Source organism: Chelon labrosus (assembly GCF_963514085.1).
Source record: "Chelon labrosus genome assembly, chromosome: 4".
In the NCBI taxonomy this organism is placed as follows: Eukaryota; Metazoa; Chordata; class Actinopteri; order Mugiliformes; family Mugilidae; genus Chelon; species Chelon labrosus.
Window position 1 is genome coordinate 866,892 of NC_140340.1, and position 9,734 is coordinate 876,625.

The window sequence follows — 9,734 nt, forward strand, 5'->3', positions numbered from 1 at the left end:
GTATACACATAGCGTGAGTGTGAGCAATTCACTCCACAACTAAAATACCTTTAACTGATGTTTCTCTAAGATAAAATACTTTGGACTCAACCACTCCCCTGACTAACAGGTCAAGCTACCTTTATCAGAGGAGATCTGGTAAAGCTCCGCGCCCTCACCTGATTTACCTGAGACAAACCAGGAAACAGTTTATTATTGTGTGAGACTAAAGAGAGACACAGACGATCAGATTCACCTTCAGACCAAACTAACACCTTCCTCTGAGTGAGTCCAGCTACAGGAGAGAAAAGTGGAAAACTACAACACTGCTGCTTCAAGCTGCTGACTCTCCACACACTGAAGGTGAGTTTGACCAAAAACAGGACTCAAAGTCAAAGGAAGTTTCAGGGAAGTTAGTGGAAGATGGAGGAGAGCCATGACTGACTGGACTTTGTGTCTGCTGTGTTTCAGCTTCACTCAGAGACTAAATGGCTTCCAGATCAGAGGAGGATCTCTGCTGTCCGGTCTGTCAGGACGTCTTCAGAGATCCTGTTCTTCTGTCATGTAGCCACAGCTTCTGTAAAGTCTGTCTGAAGAACTCGTGGAGAGAGAGACCAAAACGCCAGTGTCCACTTTGTAAGAGAAGATCTTCTAGAGATGATCCACCTTCAATCTTGGTGTTGAGGAACCTGTGTGAGTCCTTCTTACAGGAGAGAGATCAGAGATCTCCAGAGTCTCTCTGCAGTCTGCACTCTGAGAAACTCAGACTCTTCTGTCTGGACCATCAGCAGCCAGTGTGTGTCGTCTGCAGAGATTCAGAAAAACACTCCAACCACAGATTCAGTCCCATTGATGAAGCTGCATCAGAACTCAAGAAGAACCTTCAGGAAACTCTGGGGCCATTAAAGGAGAAGTTAAAGGTTTATGAAGAAGTTAAAGTGAAGTTTGATGAAACAGAAAAGCACATCAAGGTCCAGGCCCGACACACAGAGAGGCAGATTAAGGAGCAGTTCAAGAAGCTTCACCAGTTTCTAGCAGAGGAAGAGGAGGCCAGGATGGCTGCACTGAGGAAGGAAGAGGAGCAGAAGAGTCAGATGATGAAGGAGAAGATGGAGACTCTGAGCAGAGAGATAGCAGCTCTTTCAGACACAGTCAGAGCCACAGAGGAGGAGCTGAGAGCTGAAGACGTCTCATTCCTGAACAACTACAAGGCTGCAGTGGAAAGAGTCCAGCGCTGCCCCCTGCTGGATGATCCACAGCTGCCCTCAGGAGCTCTGATAGACCAGGCCAAACATCTGGGCAACCTGACCTTCAACATCTGGAACAACATGAAGGACATGGTCTCCTACACTCCTGTCATTCTGGATCCAAACACTGCTGGAAGAAGACTGATCCTGTCTGAAGATCTGACCAGTGTGAGACGAGGATATTACCAGCATCTTCCTGATAATCCAGAGAGATTTGATTATTCTGGTTCTGTCCTGGGCTCTGAGGGCTTTAACTCAGGGACTCACAGCTGGGATGTTGAGGTTGGAGATACCATAGGATGGTATCTAGGTGTGTTATCAGAGTCTGACCAGAAGAAGGGAAGCATACGATCTGGATTGTGGGGAATATGGTTCCATGAAGGTAAATACTCAACATGGTCACCAGCAGCTCCTTCCACTGATCTCCCAGTAAAGAAGAAGTTCCAGAGGATCAGAGTGAATCTGGACTGGAACCGAGGAAATCTGTCGTTCTCTGATCTTGATACTAACACACACATACACACCTTCACACACACTTTCACTGAGAGGATGTTTCCATGCATTTTAACTAAGGATAAACTCCCAGTGAAGATATTACCAATGAATCAGATCAGTTAGAGATAAACATTATGATGATAAATGTGTATTGGGCTGTAACAACTAATCAATGTCAGTGATCATATAAATTGTAGTTTTGTCGTCATGATGTTGGGTCAGTACGTCACTGCAACCAATGAAAACACATTTAATGTCTGGTGGTGGAAGTAGATCATTGTGTTTAGAATTGAAAAGTATTTTATATTGAAGGTACAAGAGACACGTTGAAGCTAGAGATGATAGCTTTCTTTATAAAAGGATCTGAAGTAAGCAGTTCATGCTGCACAAGGAGGTCACAGCAGATACTGGAAACAAGGGTTGTCTGACTTCCTCAATGATATGATATGTAATATTTGCTCATTTTACTGAATAAATAAAAACAGAAGTCTAATATTTCTGTTTCATGTGTTTGGGTTTTAATTTCAAGATGTTTTGAGTATTTTTTATGCAGAAAAGTAGACATTTCTGATGCATATAAATACCTTTACAGTACGGCATCATAACAAGACTCCAGTGGCCATTTCTGTTATATGACTTTCCACTAACCAAGATGGAAGCAAAAGAGAGAGTGTGTAGCAGGTTCATCTGGAAATGGCTGGGTGTCCCCCCAGGTTTCAGTTCGTTTGACCTCTACAGCAAGTCTTCAAAGCTCCGTTTACCATTCTCCTCAGTTGTGGAAGAATTCAAGGGGCAGCCTGGGCACTGCTACTGTTCAAGGTTGAGAAAGTCCGGCATGCAAGCAATGCCATCAAGTGCGGCAGGAAGTGGGAGCCACAGGAAAAGGTGAAGGAAGCAGAAGCTGAATGGAGGCACCAGGAAATCATTGGCATGGTGTGTCAGGGGCAACTAGGCCTTGGAAACTACAGTGCCAAGTGCTGGAGCAAGGCCGACGCCAGAGGAAGAAGGGAGCTCATGGTGCAAAGGGTCCAGTGGACAGCAGAAGAGGACCACTGTATTAAAGCGGTGGGGCTAGCCTCTCAGGCCCACTGGATGCAGTGGGACGAGGCGCTCAAGCAGCCACTTTCTTGGAAGGAGCTTTGGGGTACCGACCAGGGTAAGCTGAACTTTTTGCTGTGCGCCGTGGCCAGTCTCTTGCCTACTCCAAACAACTTGAAGATTCGGGGCAAGGAAGAGAACACATCCTGCAGTCAGTGTGGAGTCAGTCTCTGCACCCTAAACTACATCTTGATTGGATGCCCATGGGCACTCGCAGAGGGATGCTACAGGTGGAGGCACGACAAAGTCTTTGCGGAGATAGGCTGAATAGATTGAGCTGCAGAGAGCCAACGCCAACAGACATCAGGCACCACCACCCAGATTCATGACCTTCCAAAGTGAGGGCAGCAAGGCTCCCAAGGCAAAAAGAACTAACAACCCGGCATCCATCCTGTACCAAGCATCAGACTGGGAGTTACGTGTGGACCTAAACAGGAAGTTGTTTTTTCCACAGGAGGTGGCAACAACCACCCTCCAACCGTACGTGATCCTCCTCTGAAGGAGTTCAAAAACAATCATCCGAGCCAAATTAACAGTAGATTGGGAAAATAGACTAGCAATCTCCCATCAGGTCAAGAAGGCCAAGTACCAGGACCTGACTGATGAGTCTGGCATCAAACGATGGCATGCAGCCTTATTCCCGATCGAAGTAGGCTGTTGAGGTTTCCCAGCAACATCAGTGAACTGTTTCCTACAAAAGATCGGCCTCAATCCCAAACAATTGAGGAAGGCCACTGGGAAGCTACAGCAGCCAAGACCAGCTCCAGTTGGTTGTGGCTAACAAGGAACCGCTGATGGAACCCCTCTGCAGGTGAGGGCTAACTCAGGATTCACTGCCCCACTCGGGAGGGGTGTACAGGTCAAGGGGCGAAACACCTGTGACCCTGAGATACCTGCTGAGGATGCAGAAGGGGTTATTGCATGTATGCTGACCACTCGTCCAGAGTTCCATCATGGGACAGATCTTCAGTTGCCGTGTTCTAAGTTGCTCCTGCACTCTCTGCTTGTGGCAAAGCATCTTCAATGTTTATTTCATCTCAAAGCAACAAATGGGGAAAAGTTACAAGCGGGTTGAATACTTTTTATAAGGATTGTATATTAATATACACATAGCACAGAGTGGAGCAACTCACTCCATAATTTAAATACCTTCAACTGATGCTTCCTCTAAGATTAAATACTTTGGACTGAAACACTCCCCTGACCAACAGGTCCAACTACATTCATCAGAGTTCTGGTAAAGCTCCGCCCTCTAACCTGATTTACCTGAGACAAACCAGGAAACAGTTTATTATTGTGTGAGACTAAAGAGAGACACAGACGATCAGATTCACCTTCAGACCAAACTAACACCTTCCTCTGAGTGAGTCCAGCTACAGGAGAGAAAAGTGGAAAACTACAACACTGCTGCTTCAAGCTGCTGACTCTCCACACACTGAAGGTGAGTTTGACCAAAAACAGGACTCAAAGTCAAAGGAAGTTTCAGGGAAGTTAGTAGAAGATGGAGGAGAGCCATGACTGACTGAGTGAAGCTGAAACACAGCAGACACAAAGTCCAGAGACTAAATGGCCTCCAGATCAGAGGAAGATCTCTGCTGTCCGGTCTGTCAGGACGTCTTCAGAGATCCTGTTGTTCTGTCATGTAGCCACAGCTTCTGTAAAGTCTGTCTGAAGAACTGGTGGAAAGCGAAACCAACACACCAGTGTCCAGTTTGTAAGAGAAGATCTTCAAGAGATGATCCACCGGTTAGTCTGGTGTTGAGGAACCTGTGTGAGTCCTTCTTACAGGAGAGAGATCAGAGATCTCCAGAGGCTCTCTGCAGTCTGCACTCTGAGAAACTCAAACTCTTCTGTCTGGACCATCAGCAGCCAGTGTGTCTCGTCTGCAGAGATTCAAAAAAACACTCCAACCACAGATTCAGTCCCATCGATGAAGCTGCACGACAGCACAAGAAGAACCTTCAGGAAACTCTGGAGCCCTTAAAGGAGAAGTTAAAGGTTTGTGAAGAAGTTAAAGTGAAGTTTGATGAAACAGAAAAACACATCAAGGTCCAGGCCCGACACACAGAGAGGCAGATTAAGGAGCGGTTCAAGAAGCTTCACCAGTTTCTAGCAGAGGAAGAGGAGGCCAGGATGGCTGCACTGAGGAAGGAAGAGGAGCAGAAGAGTCAGATGATGAAGGAGAAGATGGAGACTCTGAGCAGAGAGATAGCAGCTCTTTCAGACACAGTCAGAGCCACAGAGGAGGAGCTGAGAGCTGAAGACGTCTCATTCCTGAACAACTACAAGGCTGCAGTGGAAAGAGTCCAGCTCTGCCTCCTGCTGGATGATCCACAGCTGCCCTCAGGAGCTCTGATAGACCAGGCCAAACAGCTGGGCAACCTGACCTTCAACATCTGGAACAACATGAAGGACATGGTCTCCTACACTCCTGTCATTCTGGATGCAAACACTGCTGGAAGAAATCTGATCCTGTCTGAAGATCTGACCAGTTTGAGACGAGGAGATGAACAACATCTTCCTGATAATCCAGAGAGGTTTGATTATTCTGGCTATGTCCTGGGCTCTGAGGGCTTTAACTCAGGGACTCACAGCTGGGATGTTGAGGTTGGAGATAACACAGGATGGTTACTGGGTGTGTTAGCAGAGTCTGTCCAGAGGAAGGGACGCATACGATGTGGATTGTGGGGAATATGGTTCAGTGAAGGTAAATACTCAACATGGCCACGACCAGCTCCTTCCACTTATCTCTCAGTAAAGAAGAAGCTCCAGAGGATCAGAGTGAATCTGGACTGGAACAGAGGAAATCTGTCGTTCTCTGATCTTGATACTAACAAACACATAAAAACCTTCAGACACGCTTTCACTGAGAGGATGTTTCCATTCATTGGAACTGAGGATAAAGTGAAGATATTACCAGTGAATCAGATCAGTTAGAGATAAACATTATGATTATAAATGTGTATTGGGCTGTAACAACTAATCAGTGATCATATAAATTGTAGTTTTGTCATCATGGTGTTGGGTCAGTACGTCACTGCAACCAATGAAAACACATTTAATATCTGGTGGTGGAAGTAGATCATTGTGTTTCGAGTTTAAGACATGTTGAAGCTGGAGATGATAACTTTCTTTATAAAAGGATCTGAAGTTCACGCTGCACAAGGAGGTCACAGCAGATACTGGAAACAAGGGTTGTCTGACTTTATCACCTCAATGATATGTAATATTTGCTCATTTTACTGAATAAATTAAAACACAAGTCTAATATTTCTGTTTCAAGTGTTTGATTGGGTTCTCTTCGTCTAATTTCAGGATGTTTTGAATAATTTTTATGCAGAAAAGTAGACATTTCTGATGCATATAAATACCTTATATCCTCATTGTATATGTGCAAGTATTACTGTGGTCACAGGTCCTTATTCAGAGTTCTGTTATCCAGGAAATCTAAGAACTGGTGTTAAATGTGCGTCTTGAACCCGACATGTCGAGGAAGGTGACACCGGGTGCCAACAGGACGGGCTTCCTGACGGAGACCACTGCAGTCCGGGTGGTCTCGGGTCATGAGTGTATTTAGAGGAAAGAATACACACTCCTTATATACTCAGCTCATAGAACACATCTTTCCTTTCAGCAGAACCTCTACAATCCTTGTGCCTCCACTTGAGGTTTGTGAGCATTAGCCTTACATGGTTGCATTAGATTAGTCAAGTACATTTGGTAGATTTTGAACATTTTGTGTTGTAGATTAAATTTAAATGGAAAGAAATGGCTAATTGTTGAGACTGAAGTGAAACATTTCTGTTCGGATCAAAACACAACAATAAGACAGATATAAAGGATTTAGCTTTTATTTCACACTGAGGGTCGTGACTACTGACCAGAGACGGCAAACGACTATGACCCTGCTTTTGTCTCTGTGTCCTGCATCGGTGGTGGAGACAGTCAGACAGAGGGGGGAGCACTCTGATTGGCTGATCAGCTCAGAGAACCAGAACACGATGGTTCTGGACATTTAAATCCAGAAATATTTGCACAACGTGATGATCCAGAATGAATAACGTGTAGAGCAACTGATCAGTTGATTCAGGAGAGGCTAGCTCTGCGTGTTTGTAGCTCTTCATAGCTTCCTAACTAATAGTAGCTCTTCCTAGCTTCCCAGCTAATAGTAGCTATTCCTAGCCTCCCAGCTAATAGTAGCTCTTCCTAGCTTCCCAGCTAATAGTAGCTCTTCCTAGCTAATAGTAGCTCTGCCTAGCTTCCCAGCTAATAGTAGCTCTTCCTAGCTTCCTAGCTAATAGTAGATCTTCCTAGCTTCCTTGCCTCTCAGTTAATAGTAGCTCTTCGTAGCTTCCCAGCTAATAGTAGATCTTCCTAGCTTCCTAGCCTCATAGCTAATAGTAGCTCTTCCTAGCTAATAGTAGATCTTCCTAGCTTCCTTGCCTCATAGCTAATAGTAGCTCTTCCTGGCTTCCTAGCTAATAGTAGATCTTCCAATCTTCCTAGCATCCCGGCTAATAGTAGCTCTTCCTAGCTTCCTTGCCTCTCAGCTAAAAGTCGCTCTTCCTCGCCTCCCAGCTAATAGTAGATCTTCCTAGCTTCCTAGCTTCCCAGCTAATAGTAGCTCTTCCTAGCTTCCAAGAGTCCCGGCAAAAAGTAACTCCTCCTGACTTCTTAGCATCCCGGCTAGTTGTAGCAATTACTAGCTTCCGAGCCTCTCAGATTATAATAGTTCTTCCTAGCTTCCTTGCCTTCTGACTAATAATAGGTATTATTAGCTTCCTAGCCTCCCAGCTAATAGTAACTCATTCTAGTCCCAGGAAAGTCAGACTGAACTACTACAAGTCTATTAAATGAAAATTTAGAAGAATTAAGAAGAAATCAATCCAACGAAAGGTTTAATAATGAAATCTGGGGAAACAGGAACTACATGACACCAGATAACTGGACAGGTATATTCAGGGTTAGAGGGTCAAACAAACTTATAAAAGGAAAAACAGGATTGTATAACACATGGGGTAACAGGCCACAGGTGAATGGAGGGTTGAGAAGACACAGGTGAACATCATGAGGGGAGGAGCCAAACTATCAACAAAGGCACCTGAATCTGTTCCAAAACAGAAACAGGAAGAGAACATTTGTCCAAGTCCTGAACTGAAACTCACCACGTATTAACAAAAAAGTCCAAGCTCCAAAGAATAAAATCAGTACGAACAGAAATGTTTACACCTGTAATCTGCTGAATCTTTTATTTCTAAAGCCTTTAATCACAGAGATGCCCTTTTGAATTTCCACTGACTCAAAGCTTCTTGAGAATGTTAAAACCTCAAATCAACTCTGCCTGGTTCTGTGTGATGCTCAAACAGCTGTGGAGGAGAAACATGAAGCTCCAGCTGCAAATCAGCAAAGCTCCAGACACTTCATGTCCATGAGAAGACTTTAACAGTGATATGAGATGGTTTATTATTCAGCTTAAAGAAAATAAGATTTAGGTCAAGATCAGTACAAAGCACCAGCAGTGGAGGTGTCCACAATAACACAATGTACACACACACACACACACACACACACACACACACACACACACACACACACACACACACAGTTTCCCTGATAAGCTTCTGTTCACAAAGTGCAAAGCAGCCGAATGTATTTTTTCTCTTGCTGTGAGTCTCTTTGTTTCTTCAAGGAACCCATTTTCTGGGTCTTCCAGTATCTCTGCTCGTTTTTTTTTCTCAGCCTCCTCTTATCAGCTCCCACACCAGCCTCCCCCCTCCCTCCCCCCTTTGTTACTTTCTCTCTCTCCCTGTTTATTTTTACATCTCTTATGTCGTCCCGTTCATCCGTAACCTGACCTACGCAGCCGCCAGCTGTCCATCTGCCCGTCAGCAGCCACTCGGCCCTGTCCTAATATGTCGCCTGGCTGGCTGCTGCAGCAACAGCGGTCAGGCTGGTTATTATTAGAGCTACAGTAACAGTAGCAGCAAACGTGTTTACCCTGGTTTAAGGCTGACAAACTGCACAGGTCAATAGGTTTAGATTATCCAAAAAGTGTTTAACGTAGGCACCTGGACTTGTAGAATTATTTGAGAAGGTGTTTTCACGACTCAGCAAAGTAGCTTTGAAGAAAAATATACAAGCTAGTAAGATATACCACGACCTGGGTGACTGGTAACCTTCACAGACACAGATAAAATGGACTTTATTGTCATTGCATATAGTTCATTCACTCATCTTCTGTAACCTCTCGTCCTCTGGGGGGTCATGGGGGGGCTGGTCATTGGTCTAGAGGGGGGGTCCACCCTGGACAGGTCTCCAGTCTATCCCAGTCTAACACAGAGAGACAGAATCACCAATGAACCTAACCAGCATGTCTTTGGACGGTGGGAGGAAGCTGGAGAACCTGGAGAGAACCCACGCAGACACAGGGAGAACATGCAGACTACACACAGGAAGGAACCAGTCGGCCTGGATTAGAACCCAGAACCTCATTAGTGATAACCACCACACCACTGAGCCGCCCATAGTTCAGGTAAATACAACAAATACAGTTTGACTTTTAACAGAAGTGCAAAAAGGCAAAAAGTGCAAAATGAACCTAAGAATATGAAACAAGCTACGACTATTGCAGGAAGTAAACATGAATAAAAATACATCGTACTAACATATAGATGATTACATGTAGATGCAGATCATGTAATTTTCATTATTTCAGTCACACAGGATGATGTAAAGGTGAATAAATTATTCATTCAAAGAATTAAAATAAGAAGTCGCTGGAGTTCGCCGAGTACCGAGAAACGCTGAAAGATTTATCTGAGATCTTTTAGCCACGAGTTCCAGATTTAAGCTGATGAGGAAACAATATGAGACAGCTGTGGTAACATATTATCAGCTCAAAGAGCTGGAAGCAAA

General features: G+C 44.6%; 2 protein-coding genes across 2 annotated transcripts; both read left to right on the forward strand.

The window, feature by feature from the left end:
- The first annotated feature begins 452 nt into the window (after positions 1 to 452).
- On the forward strand, positions 453 to 2,173 carry LOC311487427 (E3 ubiquitin-protein ligase TRIM35-like). Its single transcript, XM_084543694.1, has one exon. It carries the CDS (start codon positions 468 to 470, stop codon positions 1,842 to 1,844), a length of 1,377 nt encoding a protein of 458 aa, XP_084399820.1. The 5' UTR covers positions 453 to 467; the 3' UTR covers positions 1,845 to 2,173.
- Positions 2,174 to 4,385: 2,212 nt separating this feature from the next.
- On the forward strand, positions 4,386 to 6,025 carry LOC311487417 (zinc-binding protein A33-like; the record flags this gene model as incomplete). Its single annotated transcript, XM_084543684.1, has 1 exon — positions 4,386 to 6,025. The coding sequence occupies one exon, from the start codon at positions 4,386 to 4,388 to the stop codon at positions 5,754 to 5,756; it is 1,371 nt and encodes a 456-aa protein (XP_084399810.1). The 3' UTR covers positions 5,757 to 6,025.
- Between the last annotated feature and the right edge of the window lie 3,709 nt (positions 6,026 to 9,734).

Bases quoted from the DNA above. Each gene is read 5' to 3' on its own strand.
- LOC311487427 (XM_084543694.1), top strand. From the start codon at position 468: ATGGCTTCCAGATCAGAGGAGGATCTCTGCTGTCCGGTCTGTCAGGAC.